General features: G+C 44.0%; 2 protein-coding genes across 3 annotated transcripts in view; both read left to right on the top strand.

The window, feature by feature from the left end:
• pkd1b (polycystic kidney disease 1b) overlaps positions 1-1,363 on the top strand; it is a gene marked incomplete at both ends in the record, with an annotated part of 52,450 nt that extends 51,087 nt beyond the window's left edge. Inside the window, one exon of the mRNA XM_083787460.1 lies at positions 395-1,363. Within this exon, the coding sequence (XP_083643586.1) occupies positions 395-1,363 (969 nt within the window). The remainder of the gene's footprint in view (positions 1-394) is intronic.
• A 2,330-nt stretch (positions 1,364-3,693) lies between these two features.
• Positions 3,694-23,346, top strand: LOC310875088 (synaptic vesicle membrane protein VAT-1 homolog). Of its 2 annotated transcripts, none has more exons than XR_014570611.1 (9): positions 3,694-4,132; positions 6,046-6,158; positions 6,597-6,785; positions 12,743-12,950; positions 15,211-15,381; positions 15,806-15,895; positions 16,172-16,410; positions 19,709-21,632; positions 21,715-23,346. XR_014570611.1 is itself a non-coding variant. In XM_083788153.1 (9 exons), the coding sequence occupies exons 1-8, from the start codon at positions 4,027-4,029 to the stop codon at positions 19,928-19,930; spliced, it is 1,338 nt and encodes a 445-aa protein (XP_083644279.1). In that variant the 5' UTR covers positions 3,694-4,026; the 3' UTR covers positions 22,525-23,346. The 2 variants fall into 2 exon arrangements, 1 of the variants encoding a protein (XP_083644279.1); XM_083788153.1 differs by having other exon boundaries at positions 19,709-19,930; positions 22,525-23,346.
• Positions 23,347-24,352: the final 1,006 nt, after the last annotated feature.

The following is a 24,352-nucleotide window of genomic DNA, read 5'->3' as shown; positions in this document are numbered from 1 at the left end:
GGTAGGGGTTAACACTCTCATTTTGTTAACCCATTAAGACCTGGGGAACGGGAATCTGATTCTACAATGTCTTCTTAAATCATATCCTATAGAAAACCTATGTTTCTATGTCAGTGGTGCTCAAACTATTTCATAACAAGGGCCCCAAAAATTATATGTAATTGGTTTGCTGGGAAAGAATATATATTCAAAGATATGCACACACTTTTTATGATTTTTCAAAAAATAGCAGATCTACCAGCTCGTATGAGCGCAACACATTGTGTCTTGACATGTTGTGAGCTTATAGATCTGCCGTTTTTGGCAGATGTGCTTATTTCATGACCGGATGCGTGCGGGGCAACCAGAGTAAAATGAGCGTCTATGTGAAAGCGCTCTCCTTTTCTCCCTCTAGTTCCGGCACAGGGTGAAGTTTGAAGGCATGGAGGAGGCCTGTGACTCCAGGTCCTCTCGGGAGTCACAGCTCTGCACCACCACGTCGAGTCTCACCTCCTCCTCCCTCTCCTCCTCCCCCTGCCTCTCCTACTCCCCCCGGCCGGCATCCTCTGCCCTCTCCGTGACGTCCGAGGACTCGTCGCCTGCGTTCGACGTGCGGCCCTACCTCGACCGCCTGCTCCCCTGCGTCGGCGGGCTGCTGGCGCGTTTCGACCGCGTCAACCAGATAACCGAGGACCTCTATGGCCTGGAGTTGAAACTAGAGGAGGTTCAGAGCAGGAGGAGGAGGAGGATTAGATGGGACGACGTCCAGGGGAAAAGAGCAGGGAGAGGGGGAAAGGCAGAGACGACACGAGAAATGGACAGAGGACAAGGGGCATTTAGAGAAACGGGAGGGAGGAAGGTGGGTGAGCTCCACCCCGGACCACGCATCTCCCTCCCATCCTCCATGTTCTTCGATCTCACCACCAGCCTCAACTCCTTGCCCCCCACTGCAGTAAGCCTCTTCCCCCGCATACGAAGCTCCCACTCTGAATCCACATGTTTTCAGCCTCAATCGTCCACAGATTCTTATCACCCTGAGGATTACAGGCCTGCGCCCGTGAGCTTTGGCAGAGGCATGTGTCCTCCTGCCGGAGCCCCTGGACTGGAGATGTTCCCCAGAACAAGACGAGCGTGGCACTCTGGAAGCTCTCATTCGGCCGACGTGGCTCAGAGGGGCACACAGGGCCCGGGCGGAGTTGTTGGTTGTGGAGATGGAGGCGTGGAGGCCTCGGTCAATGCCAGGCCCAGGAGCGAGGAGGGGGGGAGGAGGCTCATTGGTGAGGGGGTCCCTGTGAAGAGGAGTGCCTGGGCGTCTGAGGGTCCAGAGACCGACGATGAAGACTGGGTTAAAGAGACAGTCGATGGATATAAACTGCAGAGCTAAAACAGTCTTTAGTTTGTTGAACCTACTTAAACACACATTTCTTGCACAATAAATAACGTGTTTTCTTTTGACATGTATCGTTTCCATTTTATATTGCATATTACAACGCGCTAATAAAGTACACAAATGCTATAGAATCATAGCTCAAGAGAAACGTTTTAATTGTTTGTGTTCTCATGTTAATATTGTACACTTATGTAAATGATTGCATATCTTTCTGCAGATATCTTTAAAACAGGAATAACACTAGTGTGATCTCTCTGCAGAGCTCAGCACAGTTAACAAAAAACATGAACCAATTACCAAAGAAATCTGCATTGTATAACTTGCATCTTGATTCAAGGTGTTCCCAAGGTGTAGAATAAACTCCCCTTTGCAGTCAAAACTGCAGACTTGGGGCGCCTGCTGGCCTAGAGGTCCAGGTGCATGTCAGTGGCCAGGCCTTTGCTGCGTGTCTCTCCGCGTCTCTCCCTCCCTCTATCCTGCATGTCTATCTTCACTTGAACCTATCAATAAAAGCAGAAAAGCCCAAAACAAATCAAGAACAAAAATCACACTTGTGTGAAGTTGAGGGGCGCTCTTATCATCGTATATCATCAAATATCATCTCATTCCGGCCAATCAGAATATGCATCCTCACCTTCATCTCAAGTTTGTGTTACGCAATGGTTGTGTTTACACAAACACTAAATTGTCCATCCATTGTCAATGGCATTTAATGTTTGTTTAGGGCAAAGTTTGTGTTTGCAAACTTTGCACACAATGCACACACACTAAAAGCTGGACATCGCCGCTCAAAAAAAGCTGGCCATGTTCCTGGGGGTCCGGATGTTCCCCGGGATCCCCCGGGGACTCCCACACGGTAACGCCGTCATTTCTCGACCGTTTCAGTCTGGATGTTGCCCCCGGGGAACCCCACACACTACAGTTGCACCGCTCACTTCACACAGGTGTGATTTTTGAGGGGCGCCCCTCCTATATACTTTTGACCCCACACGTCTCAATATTTGTCATTGACAATGAAAGGAGAAATTAGGTCAAATGTCCGCCAAATATGACGTAAATTTGTGGCAACAGGCATTCAGTATGAGATGATGCATGATGATGTACGATGATAAGAGCACCCCTCACTTCTCGTGGGTGTGATCTTTCATAAATGAATGCTATTGAACACGCTTTACGTCTGTGTCCTAGTTTAAAAAAATATATTTAACCAATGGAAAGTATTAAAAAGCCCTTCTGACAAAACCTCTTAACTCCATTGGAAACTCAAACTGTCTTGCCAAAAGCAGCTATTAACTCCACCACCTCTCCCCCTCTTATGCAAGTATAGGCCTACAATATATAGTCAGTATCCCAGCAAGCACGGTCAGGATCTGGACGAATTAGTGACGTCTTGATTGTGGCCAGATCAAGTCGAACCAAGACTAGTCAATAGTCATATCTGGCCCAGAATATCACCTGATTTCAACGTACATTCTGCCCACTAAGACGGATGTCCCTGGATGAATCACAGAGAGTCCGATCGAGGCCAGATCCACTTAAGTCATATCATTACTAGTCAGTCATGGCCCAGAATAAGCTATATTATTTCAACTGGTGAAGACGTCCTGGAAATGATGTAAAGATCATCCCATATGGGCTTACCGGTATATGATGAATTCCTGTTCTGTTCTTTAGATACATAGAAGTGTCTATTTGTATGTCTCTAAATGTTTTGATGAATTGAACAATATGGACCCTGTTGTAAACAAGTGTAATGCTTAATTGGGTCGTCCACTCACAGTTTGTGCTTGAAATGTACTGTAATTCTACAAACTGTTAATAAATATTTCAATCAATCAATCAATGATCAATCAATGTGATCTGGCCTAGTTCTGAACGTCACTGGAGTCACCGGAGGACGTCATAATAACGTAATCTGGTTTGCTAGCCACAACACAAACGTTGATGAGGCACTGGAGACAGTATTGCAAAAGTGTGTGTGTGTGTGTGTGTGTGTGTGTGTGTGTGTGTGTGTGTGTGTGCGCGCGCGCGTGCGTGTGTGCGTGTGACAGATAGCATGATTGTACATCACCTGTTGCTCCAATCATTCCTCCTCACAGGTTCTCCCTCGGTGTGAGGCACATCACAACTGGTGACCTATCGAATATTGTGACTCTAGTCTCATTCGCTTTACGCAACGGTAATCTTGCCTCCCTCCCTCCCCCGAGTCACCCCATTAGATAGGTTACGATGTCAGTGTAACACACGCCGCAGTAGCCAGATCCAGTCTCCGTATTTTGTCGCTCTCCTCCACTCACAAACTGCCAGCAAGCCAAACGGTTTTTCCCCGATTCTTTTTGACCAGAGCAGCGCACAGACAGACGCCAAACAAACCAAACCCATCCGTAAAAGAAAAGAAAGAAGCCTCGTTTATAGCTTTACATTAACTTGTCAGTGTATAAAACGATTGATTGCGTCAGGAAGAAGTTACACCAACTTTAAGACCGCATATGTATTTATTTGTTTGTTTTCATTGAACATTTGTGCGTTTTTAATACGATTAACAATTCTGTGTTTTCGCGAAGGCTTCCCTTCCCGTGCGTTCAGACAGACTGCTGTTGTAATTATAGACTGTCTAAAGGGAATCTAGTGTTTTAGTCATCATCAGCAGTAGCATCATGTCTGGAACAGAAGAGGCTCAGGAGCAGCAGCAACAAACCCGGCAGGAGGAGGAGACACCAGCCCCGGAGGATGCACCCCTGTCTGGGGCCACCACAGTCACAAGTATGTTTATTATTTATTATTTATTATTATTATATATTCATTGGCACACAACGTTAAAATCAGAAGAGAGATGCATACAACCCAGCAAGCACGGTCAGGACCTGGGCGAATTAATAAAGGTGCGTTCGGAAATGCGCACCGGGAATGTGATCAGTTTGTTGAGTGGTGGGCGGTGATGCAGTGACAGTCTGTGGGGGCCGGGGGGCCAGGGCCCCATGAGGATTTTCGGGGAATTCCTACAATTTTAAAGGTATATTCAGTGATTTGTTGTGATAATCCTCCCTACTATAGAGTGTGCTGGCCATATAAGGAGTTCCTCCCTGTCCCCAGTTAACCCCTGGGGGTCAAAAAACCTTAGGTTTCGTTTTTGACTCTCTATCCTGATTGGGCGAAAGGCTGGGTCCCACAGCCAAAAACGAAACCTAAGGTTTTTTGAGTGAAATCACTGAATATACCTTTAACACCTCTTGGTCCCACGCAAGTACTCAAATGCTAATCGGGTTTCTTTTGTTTTAGCCTTTAGGCAGGTATAAAATATGCCTACAGTACTGTGCTCTGCTTACTTGTTTTCATTCACAATGACACCACCACCAGCTAAGAAGGTCTTCGTCCAGAGTGGTGCAGCTCGGCATTGGCCTGCATGATGCAGTGCTTAGCCGCCAGCATGGGCAGCACTTCCTTAGGAAGATTCTCTTTGTACTGTCTCAGGAGAGATGTCCATGGTTGGCTCCCTGTTGAGTGCCTTGATGTGACCGAACGCTCCGCTGGCCAGCTGGTAGAATTTGTTTGCAGCCTTCAGTCCTTCATCGCTGTCCAAGTTCTGCTCTGAGGCGATCTGACTGGCCAGCGCTGCTGCTTTAAACGGCACACGTCTTCTCGTAGCCCAGACTGGCCAGAGTGAGCTTGACTGAACCTCCAAACGGTGACCCTTTGTCGAATGCATCCTTCCATGTGAAGGTTAGGCACAGCTGGTTCTCAGAGAAGGGGAACTTGGGCTCGGAGTCACCGGAGGACGTCGTCATAACATCATCATGACGTCATTTGGCTTGCTGGGAATATTGCAGGAGAAATTAGAAGCCTTAGTCAGAGGCTGCTTGAGATCCCCTTTACTTTGAAGAATCAGACGTATACACTATACACATTCAAATAAATAAATTGTATATATATATATATATATATATATATTTATATATATATGCGCGCAATTGATATGCTTAAATACACGCAATACATTTACACACAGTACATGCATAATATATAACCAATAAACTGTATATGTATCTACTGCATTTTGGATATAAGCAGCATTGTTTTAGTAGACCAGCAGAGATGGAGATAGGGCTGGACAATAGGCTACATCAGTAACCTTTTTCATATCAAAGCGATATCAAAGTGATTTTCTTTGATTAAAGTAATTAAATATCTCTTTCTGTTTGTCCCGTTTTTGTTCAGTAACAGGAGTCTCCATGTCTCTCCAGCTCTTTATTAAAAAGAAAATGCATTTTCAGGTTGGGATACCAATTTTTATCCAATCAGGATAGAGACCTTACACAGTATACAGATTAAACAAGTGAAATTGGAATGATGACACAAATAAATGAGCAGACAGAATTGGAACACTATAAAAAATTAAACTGATAAAAAGTCTTGACTGGCTGAAATGTTGTCACCTCCCTGTTTATTAAAGAGCTGGAGAGACATGGAGCCCCTTTTACTGAACAAACACTAGTCTATAGCTTTAATCTTTTAAACGAGAAACTTTTAACAAACGTATTTGTTGAGCCTCTCTGATATTTTGACACGTTTGAGACAATTTATATTGTCACAATATTATTATTATCGTCGCAATATCGATATTGTGGTATTTTTAGCCACAGAATCTTGTAATATTTAGTTTTGTCCATATGGTTCAGCTCCGTCCACAAGCACCCCCGTCACGGAGAAGGAGGAAGAAGAGGAAGAGGTGTTCACATACCGGGCGCTGGTTCTGACGGGCCATGGGGGCTACGATAAAGTCAAGCTGCAGGTGATAATTACTCAAATTAACATTTGAGTTTAGATTTGCACTCATTTTTATGTTTTCTTTCTTTTAACGGCAAAGATCTACAAGCTCATAGTGTGGAACTCGGTGCCACGCAATGAGCTTGTTGTATATCTGCTATTCTTCAACAGCTAAAGTTTGAAATAATGGTTAAAGTACGTGGTTACAAGGTAATGCCACACACAGGCCACTTTTACACGGCAATGATGTGAGCCATGATGTCACACGTTTTGCGGATTCCTGGTTTTGGCTGTTTCCATGGAGGCGCCAGCTGGTTGAAACACCTGAAAACGCTGTTGACGTCTAAACGGACCCGTGCAAATTATACTTTATTTTAACGTTTTCTATGGAAACCGTCCTCGTGTAAAAGCCAAGGGACCGCACAGATGCGTTCCAGATCTTAATGGGATGATTATTTTGCAGGTGAGGAAGGGACGGCCGGCGGTGCAGAGTGGCCAGGTGCTGGTCAGGATGAAGGCGTGCGGGCTGAACTTCGCTGACCTGATGGGCCGACAGGGTCTGGACGAGCTGCTGCCCCCGCCGCCCGTCGTCATGGGCATGGAGGGCGCCGGGGTGGTGGAGGAGGTGCACCCCGACGTCACGCACAGGAAGGTGAGAGAGTTTCACTGTAGGGTTGTCTCGATCCGAAAAAGTGATCGGGAATCTGGGCCGATCCCGTCATTTTCAAATGATCGGAATTGGATCGGGATTAACCCATTCTGACCGGGCACCCATTTTGGTGTTTGCATCATGTTATGCTTTAGCTATTGAAAAATAGCAGATCTACAAGCTCATATCGCGCCACCGAGTGGCGCGATACGAGCTTGTAGGTCTGCTATTTTTTGAAAAATCAAAGAACGACTGACATTTTTTAGAATCTGATCTCGGGTCAGAATGGGTTAATCAGACCAGTGTGTGTCCAGTGGACACCTCGTATGAATCTGATCTCAGGTCAGAATGGGTTAAAAAAAGATGTGATCGGGACATCCCTAGTATCACTATTATATCCATATCATGATATTGTCTGTGATTTTGGATAATGTTTTTGGACTGTTGTGATATGGCTCGGCACAACGTGACGCCACAACGGATCCCACTTTGAGAACCGTTGCTATGTACTGTGTATGTACTGCATGGCAACAACTAGACACAGAGGCGTTCCCGGCGTAAAGGGTTTAGGTATAAGGCCGTTTGGAAGTGGTCTGCCTACTCTTTCATTGCAAAAGTTAGACCCTAGTGGCATAAGGCCTATTCATACTCCAGTTACTTTTAGGTGATACGGTGACCACCGAAACGGTGGTTAGTAAAAACAGATGTGTCACTTACCACCGGCGTGACGTCATGTCGGCTATCGCCTTATCGCCTAAAACTGAGTATGAATACTAATGGATCTTAAGCAGGAAGTCTCTCCGGATAGGACAAATATTAGCGATCCGGAGTCCGGATAGGACATATAAATTATGGATTGCAACTTTTAATATTTGAGAAATGCCATCATAAACAAGACATGGGCCATGATTTGCGTTCAGGTTCTTCGTACGTACATTGTTGCTTTATTAGCGGGGCACGGTGGTACAGTCGGCAGTGCTGTCGCCTCACAGCTTAGAAGGTCCCGGCTTTATTAGACAGTGGACACTATTGAGTGAGTAATATGTTGGCATAATTTACGAGAGAGTAGTAGATGGACATGTGATGAAAGTTGTAAGCTGGACTCATAATGCTGTTACTTGTGAGAGCTGCTTGGATTTTCTAGATCACATGGCGTGGCAATAATGAACTTTTCAACTCCCCTCTTTAAGTGCAGATGGTTGTAAGTGGATCCGACAGCACGGACCACAGGGCTAACATCATCAGTTTGTCGAGTGTCCCCCGAGAGAGCCGTAGAAGCGTTAACGTAGCATAATGCTTATTGCTTCACCATTAACCCATTCTGACCTGAGATCAGATTCACACGAGGTTTCCGCCGGACACACACTGGTCTGATGAACCCATTCTGACCTGAGATCAGATTCTAAAAAATGTCAGTCGCTCTTCGATTTTTCAAAAATAGCAGACCTACAAGCTCGTATCGCGCCACTCGGTGGCGCGATATGAGCTTGTAGATCTGCTATTTTTCAATAGCTAAAGCATGACATGATGCCGACACCAAAATGGGTGCCCGTTCAGAATGGGTTAACGTAGCATAATGCTTATTGCTTCACCATTAAAGTGCACTTTATCTTCCTGTCCACCTGTCTGTAAGTCTGCCTCTGTCACTCAGTCTGTCAGAATTGACAGTAACTTGTAACTTTGTCACAACTACTGCTGTTATACTGGACACGGTATTATACTAATAATAATTATCCTTATGCTTGAGCTTGTAGATCTACATTATACTACTACTACTAATAATTATTAAAATAAAGATCACACCCGTTAAGTGAGGGGCGCTCTTATCATTGTACATCATCATGCATCATCTCATACTGGCCAATCAGAATGCCTGTTGCCTGTGATTGTTTAGCTGATTTGCTCGTTTACATATGACGTACATTTTCCCTTCAATGTCAATGGCGTTTAATGTTTTGATGTTTAATTTACGTCATATCTAGCGGAATTCTGATGTAATTTCTCCGTTCATTGTCAATGGAAAATATTGAGACGTCTGGGGACAGGATTTAGCGGACATTTGACCTGAATTCCCCTTTCATTGTCAATGGCAAATCTTGAGATGTGTGGGGACAAAAGCTGTTTATAGAACTGGCTAGCCGGCCCTTAAAAAATATTTTTATTTATATTGCACACTTGAAAACAAATCTCAAAGGGCTACAGTAGGCCTACAGAATAAAAACATTTGCAAAAAAACAATTCATCTAAAGAAGAACAATTTAAAATCACATGGGTGACCTAGGGGGGTAAAACCAAAATAGCTAACTAAATGAATGCTTTGTTAAAAAGTGTTTAGTCCTCTCTCACAGACGGTGGAGCTCTCAGGTGGTCAGGGAGTGAGTTCCACGGACGAGGAGCAGCTGATGAGCAGAAGGCTGTTTGTGTTCTGAGAAAATGGCCATTCTAGCAACATGTTACTTGTGAGCTTGTAGATCGGCGGCCGGGTCATACTGCGACATACTAGCGTCATGTCCAGGGGGTGCACTTGTACATCAAGCTGCCTCACGCTACAGAAACAGGAGATAGGCTCCTGCCCTATGGGCCTCGTGGCTCGGCAAGGCTACTTAATAGATGGAATGGATTTAATAGATTATGAAAAATTATCAATGATCTATCCCTATTACGGGGGATAGATGAAGATGTTCAAAATAAAAAAGAAATTACACTAATAATATGCAAGTATTCAATTAAACAAAGGAATCGCTAAGATTTTTTATTTATTTTTGCCGCCCTGAAACAAAAATCTATAAAACATAACGTGTTGTGAGCCCAGACTTCTCTCACACCTGAAGAGGAGAACAATTTGTCTGATGTATATATACAGGTCTGACCTTTAGCCACCTCATCAGCCATCTTTCCATCACAGCCACGCACGCGCATGTGTGTGCAGTGTGCACGTGTGAGAGGGAGAAAGAGAAAGCTGTGCATGTCGGTATCCATTATGTAGAAATAGTTTCATATCCTCCACCTCCCGCAATAACGGTACGTTTGGAATTTACTTCTGCTTCTTCCCAAAACTGTTTTATGAAAACCCATATGAGGAAGAGCGGTAGCTTGGCTAATAAGCCAGACTCAAATCACACTGTCGTGTGGTATTTGAGTCTGGAGATGCTGTGTATGGATCTTGTTTCCCGGGGGGGCGGGTTCAAACATTTTCTCTTTGACACAATTGGTCAGAGCTACTGTCAGTCAAAGGTCTCAAGCGTTGAACATCACTGTACCAAAGCCCGCCCATATTGCATACCGTGTCCCGATTGGCCACACCAGTTCTCTGGTGTAGGAAATGGGCGTACAATCGATCCTCTCCAGACCGTTATCCGCCGGCAGGCAATTATCTTTTTTTGCCAAAGGCTGATTCGGTCTGGCTTATTAGCCAGGCTAGAAGAGCGGTCCATTCCAACGCCTCTATACTTTGAAATGGACCAGATGGCCACTAAAACCACGGCAACAACAGCAGTAGCGGCAGTGGGACGGTCGGACCGCTAGGAAACAACAACATGACAAGCTAATGACTTCCATACGCACTGCTGGAAAGTAACTCCTTTACTCAAGTATTTTACTATTTTTAGGTACTTTAAGGAATCACGTTTTAAGTAAAGAACAGAGGCCTTTCTGCCATCGCTCCAGTAAGAGAACATCGATGTATCGACCACATATCGGTATCGGACGATATTTGCCGGTTAATCGCTCGGTATCGGCAAATAAAACTGACATTAACTGATGGCAGTATAGCCGATATGTATCTGTTGTTGATAAGCATATAATTATTTGGCGTTGGCTACGTTGGTGTGTTGGTTATCTGCAGCCTGCCAAGCTGTAGATTCTGAATATGTATTTCTTGTATTGAAGATGTATCTGTTTCTTTGCCACAAAAGGGGGAAATAAATACAACTAAATAAACATATATCTGTATCCGGTATCATCTACAATTGTCATCGGCCAATAATTTCCATATCGTTGCATCCCTATTCCCTAGAACAAACAATTTGACCTTTTTACTTGACATAATATTATTCAACAGCGACCTTTTGAAGACGGTGGCAGTTTGTCAAAGACTGCCAGCTATTAACTATTTATTATACATGCATTTTGGAGGCTTCGCCATTATGATGAGTCACTTAATGCTTTACGAGCATAGCACTGCACTTAAAAATAGCCGCCCCTCCGTCCATCCTGGAATGTTGATCTGAGTTGACACACACGTTCTATCCAACTCCCCTCCTGTGTGAGGACCTATAGCACAGTCAAAGCTGTGTCTTGTCCATGATAGACATTGCTCTAGTTTTGTTGCCGCTACATTGAGCAATACAGTTTTGTTGCCACTACATTGAGCAATATAGTTAATTGTTTAATGTGTCCACAGGAGATGGATGGCATGTAGTATTTCTCAAAATATTCTGCAATCTCTGAGTGCTACATGGAGTCGACTACTATTATTATTATATATTTATTTATTTTGGAAAATGAACAGTAGTGATTAAAGGACCACTTCACCACTTCTCAACCCACCCCTACACAATAGGTCCTCACCAACAATCATGACAAAATGTCACGACTTCCCTACACTCAGTCTGCGTCCCACAGGAGGGCCGCCCAGAAACGGTCCCCCAGCGACACCATCATTAGGCAGATTATTTTTTAACCCATTCAGGCCTAAGGCCGATTCTAAAAACGCCTCTAAATCCTGACCTAAGGTTTCTGAAAAACTTCAAATATTGATATAGCAGAATCAATTTTTTTTACATTTTTGAATACTGTACATACTGTACAGAACCCAAATATGGGTTCCCGGCCTGAGGGGGTAAGATACAAATAGGGGTTCCCGCCCAGAATGGGTTTTAAACAAGATTTTTTTACAAATTATTTAGATTTTCATTATCGTGAGAACGATGGCTTCCATTTTCGCATTGCAACTTTCCAGGACTAGAAAGCCTGCAGTTTCTATTAGCTTCTAATCCCCATCGATAATGTCACTGGAAGACGGCCTCCAAACCGCCCACAGCCCTCCCACGAGACTCGACTACTATTGCTGTGAACGGAAGCTGTTCCTCATTCCGCTCACGGAAAAGTGTTTAGACCTGAGGCTGATTATACGTTTTCTAGAAAAACTCCCAAGAAAAGAAATACAATAAAAATTAGAATATGGTGTTTTCTGCCTGACATCATCTATACATAACAACTAACACAGAGGTGTGTGTGTGTGTGTGTGTGTGTGTGTGTGTGTGTGTGTGTGTGTGTGTGTGTGTGTGTGTGTGTGTGTGTGTGTGTGTGTGTGTGTGTGTGTGTGTGTGTGTGTGTGTGTGTGTGTGTGTGTGTGTGTGTGTGTGTGTGTGTGTGTGTGTGTGTGTGTGTGTGTGTGTGTGTGTGTGTGTGTGTGTGTGTGTGTGTGTGTGTGTGTGTGTGTGTCAGTCAAATGGGAAGTTGTTTTAACAGGAAGCACGGTCAGTTGATCTGTATTTCCTGTGCCCTTCACTTCTTGGCATTCTCCAGTGTTATGTTTATGACTCTTGAGGATGAACGCACACAAACCTGCTGTTTGGAACATTTTCAATACTACTAATCTCTTTTTTTTTTAAATAATATATTACTCTTTTCTATATTACTGTGAGTGTGGTCAAATTCTTCATACTGTATACTGTACCTATGTGAAGCTTCTGCTTTTTTTTCAAGTCATACTTAAACCCTGTACTGTATACTTCGTTGAATGGGATCCCCCAGGGACCTGTACTTGTTCCCCTCCTGTTTTCACCCCCTGTACACGGAATCTCTTTGCCAAACATCTACAAGCTCGGCACTCACACTCAACCTGTGGATCAGCTCTTTTTCACAGAATGTTGTCCAATTAGAGAATATATACCCAGAATAGGGCCACTAGGGTTTGTGGTTTAAAGTCTTGCTTGCCGACTGTCCTTCCTCTTCAGGTGGGTGACCGGGTCATCGTGTTGAACCACGACGGCTTGTGGCAGGAAGTGGTGGCGGTGGCGGCGGAAAACACCTTCCTCATGCCCGAGCCAATGAGCTTCGAGGAGGGCGCGGCCCTCCCCGTCAACTACCTGACGGCCTACCTGATGCTGTTTGAGATGGCCAACCTGCGGCCCGGCAGGACGGTTCTGATCCACATGGCTGCAGGTACAGTAAGGCTTGGCCTGAGCGCTATACTCGACCCTGTGTGACTGAGTGGTCGCCTGGGAAACGGAATGTCCCTGGTTGAGTCCCGGCCCCCCTGGTCCAAAGTGTCCCTGAGCACGACACTAACACAGATTAATTAACTGCTGCCCGAGTTCTGCCCCCCCGTATCGCCCACTACTTTTCACAGTAGGCATTAGGAATAGGATGGGTTAAATGCAGAATACTGCATGATGATAAAAAACTAAAAAGCATCTGCTGTATTTTGAATGGGAAAACGTCTTCATGGTCCAGGAAGCGTTGGTTACCCTCATAAGACACATTATTTGTGTCTTGTTATATTCCAGGGGTTTGCAACCTGTATGTAATGCAGTGCCATGTTTTTATTTTCTAGATGGTCGGTGTGCCATCTCAACATTCATTTCAATGACACCACATCATTGCATCATATTTTGATTGTCCACGACTATAACCTCACATTGTTATAATGACCGTTAGACTACTACAGTAACCCACCCATCTCCCAGACTCCCTCCCCCAATGTGAGGCACTACATGTTTTTTAACGGTTTATTAGAAACCCCAAATCCTCTCTCACACGCTTATGCCAGTGTGCCAGTGATCACCATCCTTTGTGCCAATGTTAGCACCGGTGCCAAAGGTTGCCTATCCCTGTTTTAACCTCAAATTAAATTAAAACAATTATATCTGCAGAATTGTACTTTGAATTGATATAGTGTTATTACTCCAGCGTTACTATTATCAGTCACATGAGTTATGACCTTGATTCATCCCACACACAAGCCATTCTAGATTACTAATCTGTCAACCACAAAGGGGGGGGGGGTGTGTGTGTGTGTGTGTGTGTGTGTGTGTGTGTGTGTGTGTGTGTGTGCGCGCTCAAGGGAAACGGGATGTGAACCTTGGCGTGTGAGTGTGAAGGAAAGTCCTGTTTACATCCGTACGCGTGAACATGCGTGTGTGTGTGAGTGAGAGGGTATAAACGTGATAAGACGATCTTTTGGAAGTTCAAAATGACAACCTACTGACTACTGTAGATGCTTACAGTACTTTTGCAACATGTGGTGTTTTGGAAAATGGTTATTTGTAGACGATGGGCAGCAGCCAGTTAGCCTAGAACCGTGTGTGTGTGTGTGTGTGTGTGTGTGTGTGTGTGTGTGTGTGTGTGTGTGTGTGTGTGTGTGTGTGTGTGTGTGTGTGTGTGTGTGTGTGTGTGTGTGTGTGTGTGTGTGTGTGTGTGTGTGTGTGTGTGTGTGTGTGTGTGTGTGTGTGTGTGTGTGTGTGTGTGTGTGTGTGTGTGTGTGCGCTTCCAGATAACAAAAACCGGCTTGCTTTATCAGACTTCTTTGACCTTGTGTTTTTGATTTGCACTTTCTGTTCAAGTTCACACACACACACGACAAAAATGAAATTAAAACTAAGCCACAATGACTAAAACTATGACTAAATATATACTGACAATTTCATCAACAAAAAATAAAAATAGACTTGTTAGGGAGGGAGAGTGGAGAAGAGATAATGTTATGGTTGGTTGCACTCGGGTGTTGCACTCTGACAATAGCAGATCTACAAGCTCACAATGCATCGCAAATCTGCCATTCGACTAACACTAAACTAACACTAAAACATTTCAGGTGACTGAAATATGACTAAAACTAAATGAAATGTTATTCAAAAGACCATGACTAAAACTAAATCAAACTTTGCTGTCAACGGTAGCCACAGCTAGAAGGCCTGGGTTCGATTCCCGCTGGGGACGCTGTTGGTGCTGGGGGCGTGTTCTCTCCTCCGTGTCATCAGTGCACATACCAGAGACGGGATTGGCGAAAGGGCCTTTCTTTATGGAGTTTGCATGTTCTCCCCGTGTCGCCTAGGGTAGGTACCCTCACAAAAAACAATCCTGGTCTCTAAAGTGCCTCCCACTGGCCAGCCGGGGCACCTGATGGAACGGAACGGAACTGGTTGGAATAACATGTTCCTTCAGCCCGGGGAAACTCCCCCCTATCAGGTGAAAAGAAGCGGCTTGGACTTCCTTCATATATTGAATGAAGCATGAGGTCAGTCCGTTGTGCTCCCCATTTTTGGAGGAGGGAGTGTAGAGCCCAGGATTTAGATAATGGACACTGAGTGAAACAAAATGGGTTACAAAATCGTGGGATAAAACTTTAGAAAAAAAAAAGAAAATGACTGTCAAAATCAACACTGTGTCCTGTACATATTACATGTTTTGTGCCTGTCGTCAGGCGGTGTGGGCATCGCTGCCACCCAGCTGTGTCAGAGCGTGGGCGACGTGACCGTTTTCGGCACGGCGTCGGCCTCCAAACACGAGACCATCGTCCAGGGAGGCGTCGCCCACCCCATCGACTACCGCACCAAAGACTACGTGGAGGAGATCCGTAAAATCAGCCCCAAAGGTGAGGTCAGGTCACCACACCACCACACACGACACGTCTTATTCCTGAATGAGCGGTGGATACAGTATGTGTCCACCCACCGTTTGCATGAATTAAACTGTTGCAAGTGTGCAACCATTTTAAACTTTACACTTTTTATATCATAATAAATAAATGCAGGCCAACCCAAACATATAGAATCTCACCAGAGACGGTATTGTATGATGTTTAAAATAGAATAGAAATTGACCACACGTTTCTTTGAGGGGATAGCCTAGTTTTGAGTTTGTGTAAAAAAAACCTCACACCCGTGTGAAGTGAGGGGCGCTCAAAATTGTAGGCCTTTAATATCACAGCTAATGCATTGCAAGAATAGAGAATACACCTGGAGTGTCACCCTGACAAAAATAAATGGTTAATCTCTCCGTTTCTATTATGTCTCCAGGGTTGGACATAGTTCTGGATCCTCTTGGGGGCTCCGACACCCAAAAAGGCTACGGTCTGTTGAAACCAATGGGAACGCTCGTTGTGTTTGGTAAGAAACCACTCATTCTAGTCTGAATCTGCCTTTATTTGAAACGTCTTTTGTGATTTCGTTGGTTTTTCCATTTAAGGAACACAAGTCACAGTTGACAGGACATGCGCTGGCGTGAGACTTATTATTTGATCATTTTATATTGCTGTATATTGCTGCTCTGTTCTTCTCTTCTCTTCTCTTCTCTTCTCTTCTGGCACTTGCACTGGCCTTGACGACCGAAACGGTTCTTAGCTTGTTCTTGCTTACTGTATAATCTGCCCCGCCCCCATGCAGGTGCAGCTAACTGTGTGACGGGCCAGAAGAAGAGCCTGCTGGCCATGGCGAAGACGTGGTACAACCAGCTGTCGCTGACCACCCTGAAGCTGATGCAGGCCAACAAGGCGGTGTGTGGCTTCCACCTGGGCTACCTCAAAGACATCCCTCTCATCACCTCCACCATGGACACCCTGCTGGGACTCTACGGCCAGGGCAAGATCAGACCCTGTGTCGACTCCTCCTATCATTTTGAGGATGTAAGTGAGCGTTTTGGATTTATTCTTCAGCGTTTTAAGCACTTAACTATAGACCCTAAAGTTTTGTGGTTCCCAAAGTTAATTATACTCAGCCCTGCTTTAACCAATTTAGGACTGAGGCCAGATTCTACAAAATGTCTTCTAAATCCTGACAGTTTTCTTAAAAAGGTATGTTTCTATGTCAGTGGTCTCAAAGTATTTCATGTCAATTAGCACAAAAATTATCTGTATTTGGCCGCGGACCCCCATCGGAAAATATGTAATTCCAGGGACCCCCCAGATGCAAAGATATGAGTTCAAAACGTTCGCGGTGAAAGAATATATATTCAAAGATTTGCACACGTTTTCAAGAAAAATGCAAATCTACGAGTGCCGCGCTACGAACTTGTAGATCTGCTAGTTTTTCTATAGCTAAAGTTTAAAATAATGGTTAATGTGGTTAAAAGCTAAGGTAACACTAATGCGTTCCAGTCCTAAATGGGTTAAGCACCTACTTTAGAGTATAAGACCCTAAGGTTTAATGGTTAATTATACTCAGCCCTGCTTTAACAAAAGTGTTTTTTGTTGTCCTCGTTTAGGCCCAGCTCGTGGGCGTCTGGCTGACGGACGCGTTAATTGTTGTTGACAACTCCGCCTGCTGCTGCGGCGGCGGGAGTCAAACAGCTGTCTGTTCACACTGTGTCTGTTGACGGCTTCTGTTGACCCAGAGCCAGTGTTGCACCTCATCCGCACTGCCAGCCATGCGAACGAGGAAATCCCGTTAAAATACATGTTTTTTTGACGAGACTGTCCTGACGTACCGTGAGCGACAACGCGCCGTGCAGCGACGTACGTCCACCCCTCCTATATTTGCTTGCAGAGTCTCAATTTGAGCGAGGTTTCGGTTGCAATCTACTACACGCTACTATATATTGGTTATTAGATTGGTTCAGGCTACGCAACGTCGCAACGCAATGGCAGACGCTCCATATCGGGACACATTTTCAATGATATCGGATGGTCGGAGCGCTGTTGTTCGCTCACTCCTTGCCTGTGCAGATGAGGTTGTGCTGTAGTGCAGGGCGGGTTCCCAGCCTTGTCTGGGCTCGGCGTCCACTTGACGATCTCGACACAAGTGTTCGCCCGCCCACCCATCTGACCACGTTGACACGGCAGCCGTGCATTTCCAGAGCATCTTTTTTTAAATTCCGAACCCACGTTTTCAGAAAACCTTTTATTTATTTTTATTAAAACATTGTTGTCTGTGGAATGTAAAATAAGAGCAACGTTGACCTATAATGTAGTGATTTCACTGATGAAAAAAATCAAATAACAAGTTTGAACCCATAGTCATTGATACAGTAGCTGTGTAGTTGGTAAATTGGCATAAAGATTGAGGTATGATAAAAAAAAATATCACCCACGATAATTAAAAAAAAATCCCTATTATTTTATAATGGACCATTTACTTTTCTGGCAAGGGGGGGGGGGGGGGGCGCATGACCTTGCTCGATGGGCAATTGCCTCTGAGATTCAAGTGTCAACTCCTGCTGGAAATAACCCTTCTCTCCCTCCCCCCCTCCCTCCCTCCCCCCCGTGTTGTGTTCACTTCCTGCGGGTTCCCGCCTCTCTCCGTCAGATTAGATGATCCCCTCGACACCTGTTGCTAGGTGACAGGTTATTGTTGCCGTGGCATCGCCGGCCGTCAGTCTCTTTTATGCTGGGCTCCGATGGAGACAGGAGTTAAGGGGTTCCTTTGTGTGGATGGCCACCGTGAGCTATTATTCCATGATATGGACACACGTCATATATCCTACCTTCTCTGATTCAGCATTGGGATTTCCAATATAAATATAACATAGAGATACACTGGCTGCCATTTGTGGTGGAACAGGCAGGGGGCGATTATACTTCAAACATTTTATTCATAAAAACATGAACGGTATTGTATTCAAAAAACACAAGCTGTGAAACGTGGAATTTATTCATAGAAAATGCAGCTGATAGAAACTGCTCCGTTGCATCCCAGAGGAATAGCGTCATTTTAAGACGATCACTGTCACAGTGTCGGAAACGGTGACACACCTCTGTCACCGTAGGCTGTTTTAAATGCTTCTACTAACGTGTTTAACTCAAATGGTCCCTTTTTTATAGGGCCATTTGGTTCCATTTGAGTACTCTTTGGACTTAAATGAATACAGGGTTTTACTATGTAAATCAGTGAGTGATCTGTGAACTTCTTTCCCCTGTGGGGATGATAATAAATCACTAGGGGTGTGGATGGAACTTGGAAATATAAACCACATGTTTGTGAACTTTGTGTGGCTTTTTCCTACATCCCTGCAAACATAAATCTCTCATAAATCCTGCTTACTTCATCGGCTTACTCTGCCTCAACAAGGAGGTGGAAGCCAATGAGAGAAGGTGCAGACGTTTTGGTTGGGGTGTGGCCAGTGCCAACCCCGATCTCTGCGATGTGATTTGTCCCTTTTTTTTTAAATCTGTCTTCAACCTTCAACTGTGAGTCACTGATGGTTTTTTTTTTAACGAGCTTACAGGGGAGACGTGTTCTACCATTAGGAGGAGACCCTTGAGAGTCTAAAATGAAACCCGACCCGTAAGGGTCCATTTGGTTTCATTTTACACTCTCAAGAGTTCAAGATCTATAATGGTCCATTTGGTTACCAACTCTACATTTAGCTTGGGACCATCTGGAACCTCCTCAAGGACCACTGGTTGAAAACCACTGATCTAGATGGTCAAAGCGGAATGCTGTCTGGATGACACTCTCTCAGCACCGGGATTGAGTCCTCTGCTGAAATAGCGACCCCTGCTGGTTGGTCAGGGCACCTGTTGAGCAGTGGGAGGAACTGGGAGGTGAGAGAGTGTTCTACGTCGCTCTCCTGGTGAAACTGCTCACTGTCAGCGGAAATGAAACGGCTGGTGACTCCATCCATGTGTCTGGGTCGAGGACACAGGGTGGTTGTCTACACCAGTTCCCAAACTTTTTTTATCTCAACACCATTATTGGACAATCAGGTTTAGTTTAATGACTATATAGAGATGCTGTGTACCGATTTGTGTACTGTGAAAACATCTGCCTCCTGGTAGAGCTCTAACTAATCTCTCAAGATGGATTCAGACTGGAGTGAGGATACTGGTGTTGACTGTTCTCCGCTTCACCTCCCAATGTATGAATAAATGGACCATTGTAAAGCGCTTTGAGTAAGCACTATAGCGCTATAAAAATGCAATCCATTATTATTTACTGCTCTGCTGGGTCATGAACCCTGGTTGATGATAACCTTTTATTTCCCAGGTGGCTGATGCAATGAGGCGCATGCAGGAGCGCCACAACATCGGCAAAGTCCTCCTCCTCCCCGAACCCAAGGAGGAGGAGAAGAAGGAGGTGGAGCAGCAGGTGGAGGAGGAGGTGGCGGCGCCTGCATCCAACCCCGAGCCAGAGGAGACGGTGGCCGGGGAAGAAGTCGACGAAAAGAGAGAAGTCGTCGACACAGAAGGAGTCGCCAAAGACAATTAAGTAAATGTTGTTGTGGCATGCTCAAGCACTTTCCAGTAATGGCCTTTCTCTACTGTTTACCCGTTTGATGAAAACAAGTTCACCGTGATGCAATTATCATCTTTAAATTTGTCAGTGTTGTACAGAATGTGTGTATGAAGATTGTGTGGTGCAATATGTCAGTAATGGTGACCGTAAATATTGATGTGATCAGATCCGTTTAGAATAGCAGTGCTGAATGTTACAGATTCATTATCGTCCTGCAAGTCAAAGATCTGTGTAAAGAGGAGTGGGCGTAGCTTTAGTTTTGTCATGTTGTGCAGTACTACCTTCCTGTGGCCACTTAACAACCTTCTACCTGGTCATTGTAAGCCAACAATTTCGAAAAAACATTTCCAAAGATGGCAAAAACGGCAGTTCAGTCAGACACTTTCGTCAAGCCATTTTATTGCAATGATAATGCATTCAATGTAGCGGTGCGACTCGGCCTCCTATCTGTGATGCCACAGATGTATCTGTGCAAACGTGACACATTCTCTGAGACCACTAATCCCCCTGAAGCAGAGCCTACGATACAGCGTTATTGCATGAATCTAAAATTGAAACCTTCAAGGGCATAACTTAACATACTGCTGTACACAGATAACATCATACAATCCACAGGGGTCCTTAGTGACTCAGTGAAGACCTAAATGCCACAATGAGGAGCCTGGTCTTTCTTTGATCACTGACAAGCTGCAGAAGAGGTCACGTGAAAGTCAGTGTTGTGTGAAGAGTGAGCACCATTCCAATTAAAAAGAACACCTAGAGGGATGGCCGACGAGGGCCTACCCTACAGTATGCGTTGGCTTGTTAGTGACTGAGACTGGAGGGTGAAGTCTGTGGGGAGCAGACTGCTGTGTCTGCCTGTACTATTGTGAAGCTCCATAATCTACACTGATTATTTATATCTCACAGACGTGCCAAACTGAAGGTCTGGTTTCCCTCTTTGTCTCCAAGCCAACAGTGAGTCACAGTTTTTAGTCATGACTAATACTTACATAGTTCATGATAGTTGTGCATCATATAGTTGTGCCAATCTATAAGACAGACGTTGGCAATTTTCTGCATGAGACACGGACATGCAGCTACAGTAGAAGTACTATTCAGGCATTGTAGTGGGACTTCCTTTGTCCTGTCAAACACTTTGCGGGCACCCTGACCTGACGCTTTTACCATTTGTCACAACCGTATTAAGGCAGGCTGGCTTATTGCATCATAGAGCCTTCTCTTGTTGTTGAACCGCTTCATACTATTTACTTACTTTAATCGTTTTCCAAAGTGATTGAACAGTGCATCTCAATTTGGAGGATTATTCTCCCAGGAAGAAACACTGTGCAGCTTGATGCTTGACTTTTCCTTTCAAACACACGTTTATATTTTAGTCTTTTTAATCGGTGCTGTCATAGTCCTAATCCTTCAGCGTCTATAAAAATATTTTGTGCACGCTACACGAGCGATGTAGAGATTTCAAAACGCTGCTATGCCAGCGAAGCATCAAAGCTTCATGTAGTCAGCAGTGTTCTTTCCTCAGTCTACCTTAACGTCGGTGATCCGCACTAAAAATAGCCAAAGCACGTTACACCTTAGTAACTTAAGTATGAACGAGGCATCCCTCTCTTGGTCAATTTTAATAAAAGGTTAATTTTGTTCAAATGTGTTTACAAATCACAGTGAGCGGAAAGTAGTTGCTGATCTATCTAATGATTAAACTAATCTCCATTTATCTTAGGTCAGGTATATTGTACTTTAGTCTAACGTCAAAGGACATTTCTCCCTAAAGATTACTTCCCTGTTTAGTGTTTACTTTGAACAATGACGGCGAGCGTTAGATGTGAATAGAGAATGCGATAGACGGAGAGTTCAGATGCGCTCTCCAGATGTTGCTGTAATTCAATGCTGTGACTCAGAAGGGAGCAGAGAAATGCACAAAAGTCAGAGAGAAGAGAAGGGGAGAGAGAGCTCAACACATTCCATTCTAGAGCCTGCTTAGTCCATGTCCTCTAAACTCCCTCACTGCCTCCCTGATGCTGTTTTTGTCTTCAAACAGAGAAGGAAGACTTATTTCATCTTGAGTTGTATATTTTGTCTTATGCTCAAAGAGACCCCAAAATATTATGATTATGTTACCGTGGCAGCATTTTCCTTTCCTTCTCTTCAGTAGCAAGTAAGCGCTGGTACGGATTCTGAACAGGAATTGGAGTGTCATTGTTTTCTCTATAGGGAAGTGGACGTGGAACTGCCCTGAATCATTTTTTTCCCCTTCTCCTATGATCACATGAAACAATGTAGGAGAAACAGACTGTATGAAAGCTGAGGTTCATTCTACGTAGGAGAGACAGACCGTAGGAAAGCTGAGAGAGAGATATAGACAGATAGAGGAGAGAGATACTGTAGATAGTAGGCAAGCTGAAAGGGAGACAGACAGTTTAGGAGAGACAGTCGGAATGTTGTAACGGAGACTGTGTAGGAGAGATGGACACCAATTGATCAAAATCTGTTAAAGCCGCTTATTTTACGAGTGAGACCAAATATTGATTAACTAATAATGATTTGAGTGCTTGTTTCATTCACAGAGCTTATATGACTCAGACACTGGAATAGTAGTGTTTCACTTCACTGCACAGACAAGATGAGAGAGAGTGTGTGAGAGACGGAGAGAAGAAGGCATAATTTCTACCACGACAACTCTTGATACACATAAAGATACTGTAGCCTGCATGTGCTCACGACAGCGTTGAGGTGCCGTTCATTGTTACTGCACTCAATTGTCTCAAACTCCCCCATATTTGAAAGAACGGGCTCGTATTCACGCTAACAAACTTGTGTTGGTGGGCATGAAATAACCCATTATTTTAAATTATTATACTCTGTCATATGGTATTTTCCTTTCAATGTGCTAGTGGGGAACAGTTGATGCAAACAACTGACACTGTTAATATCTTCCCTGAGGTATTTTAGAAATGTGATAAAAGATTTTAGTGCATAAACAAAACGTGAGGCTTGAGAAGAAGCAGGCTCGAGAGGCCAAGCCAAACATTTCCCTTATAGCTTTCCGTGTGTGTGTGTGTGTGTGTGTGTGTGTGTGTGTGAGTGTGAGCCATAATTCAAAAGTATTTTGAATGTTCATAACCAACAAAACAAATGGTGTTGTGCTAGCTTCTGTGTTTTCTTTTTCTAGTACAATTTAACTTGTAAGAGCTGTTATTAATATATCAAATATTTGCCTCTTTTGCCTTTTCAGTCATTGTGACTCTGGTAGTAGTCTATTGTTCGGTAGGGGGGTCAACTAAGGAATCAGACAATGTATTATGCTCATAAAAGCGTGTGAGCTTTCCTGCTAAGCTGCCTAAGCTGTTGTACATGTTTTATGAACTGAATAAAATGTATTCTGTAACTGTAACGTCACACTGTATGTCTAATTTCATTCCATCGATATTTTTTAGGTTCACGGCTCACGGTTCATTTATTACATCTTGTGTATTAGTACAGAAGAGTAATAATTAATTTAGTTCTGGTCTGTGCATGCATTGTAGCAGCAGTAATAATAAACAAGGATGACAATTATAAAATAATCACAAAATATCGGCAGTATAGGACAAGATGTGTCAACATGAAGGCAGGCTACATTGAGCAGTTCTTATTCCTAAGTCGTGGGCTCCTCCTTGGGGCCAGTATAGGCTATGACGATTTTAGCCAGGCCATAAGATGGCTATAAATATTTGTTATAATCTTTGCTTATGCCTTTGCTTTTTTATTATTATTTTGAAGCACATTTAATCTATGCCTGTTGTGTAAAATGGACTGGACTTGATTTGATAACTTGAATGGACAAATTAATTTGAATGTCTTGAGGAAGAGGCTGGTTGTTCGGAATGTTAACATTAAATGATTGCATATTATGGGAGGCATTATACTAGTGTGCAGATTTTTACTCTTTTCAACAGTTTGACTTTTTAATCCAGCACCCAGACTATAGGTCTGGGATGTGCATGTCTTTTTATCGGTTTGTTTAAAAAAGATATTGCTGTTTTTCAGCTTTTTCTCATCTAAAAATGTGAACCACAGTGGATCACTTCTTTCTCAACACAAGATTATTTTAATAATCAACAGATAATTGACAGTACTCTAGTTAAGCAGTTATTGTATAGTAAATAAAGCTACACACACGCTCACATTGTGTGCGCTTGTGGCCCATCTTTTTGCTATTTAAAAGAATAAACTGGATACAATCATTTATTTAGTCGTTTCTGATATCCCTGCTGGTGGCTGCCATTTCTTGATTGGACGGTTTGGACAAGGTGCGTATTGGCTTTCACAATAAGCATTTGACCTGTTGCATCCAACTGTGGACAACGCAAGTTTACATCTTGCAAAGCTTAGCTTAGACCCCTGGCCCCATAA

Source organism: Protomyctophum parallelum, assembly GCF_964188405.1.
Source record: "Protomyctophum parallelum genome assembly, chromosome: 17".
Classification (NCBI taxonomy): domain Eukaryota; kingdom Metazoa; phylum Chordata; class Actinopteri; order Myctophiformes; family Myctophidae; genus Protomyctophum; species Protomyctophum parallelum.
The sequence above is the reverse complement of the archived record's forward strand: the minus strand, read 5'-3'. Positions and strand labels throughout refer to the sequence as shown.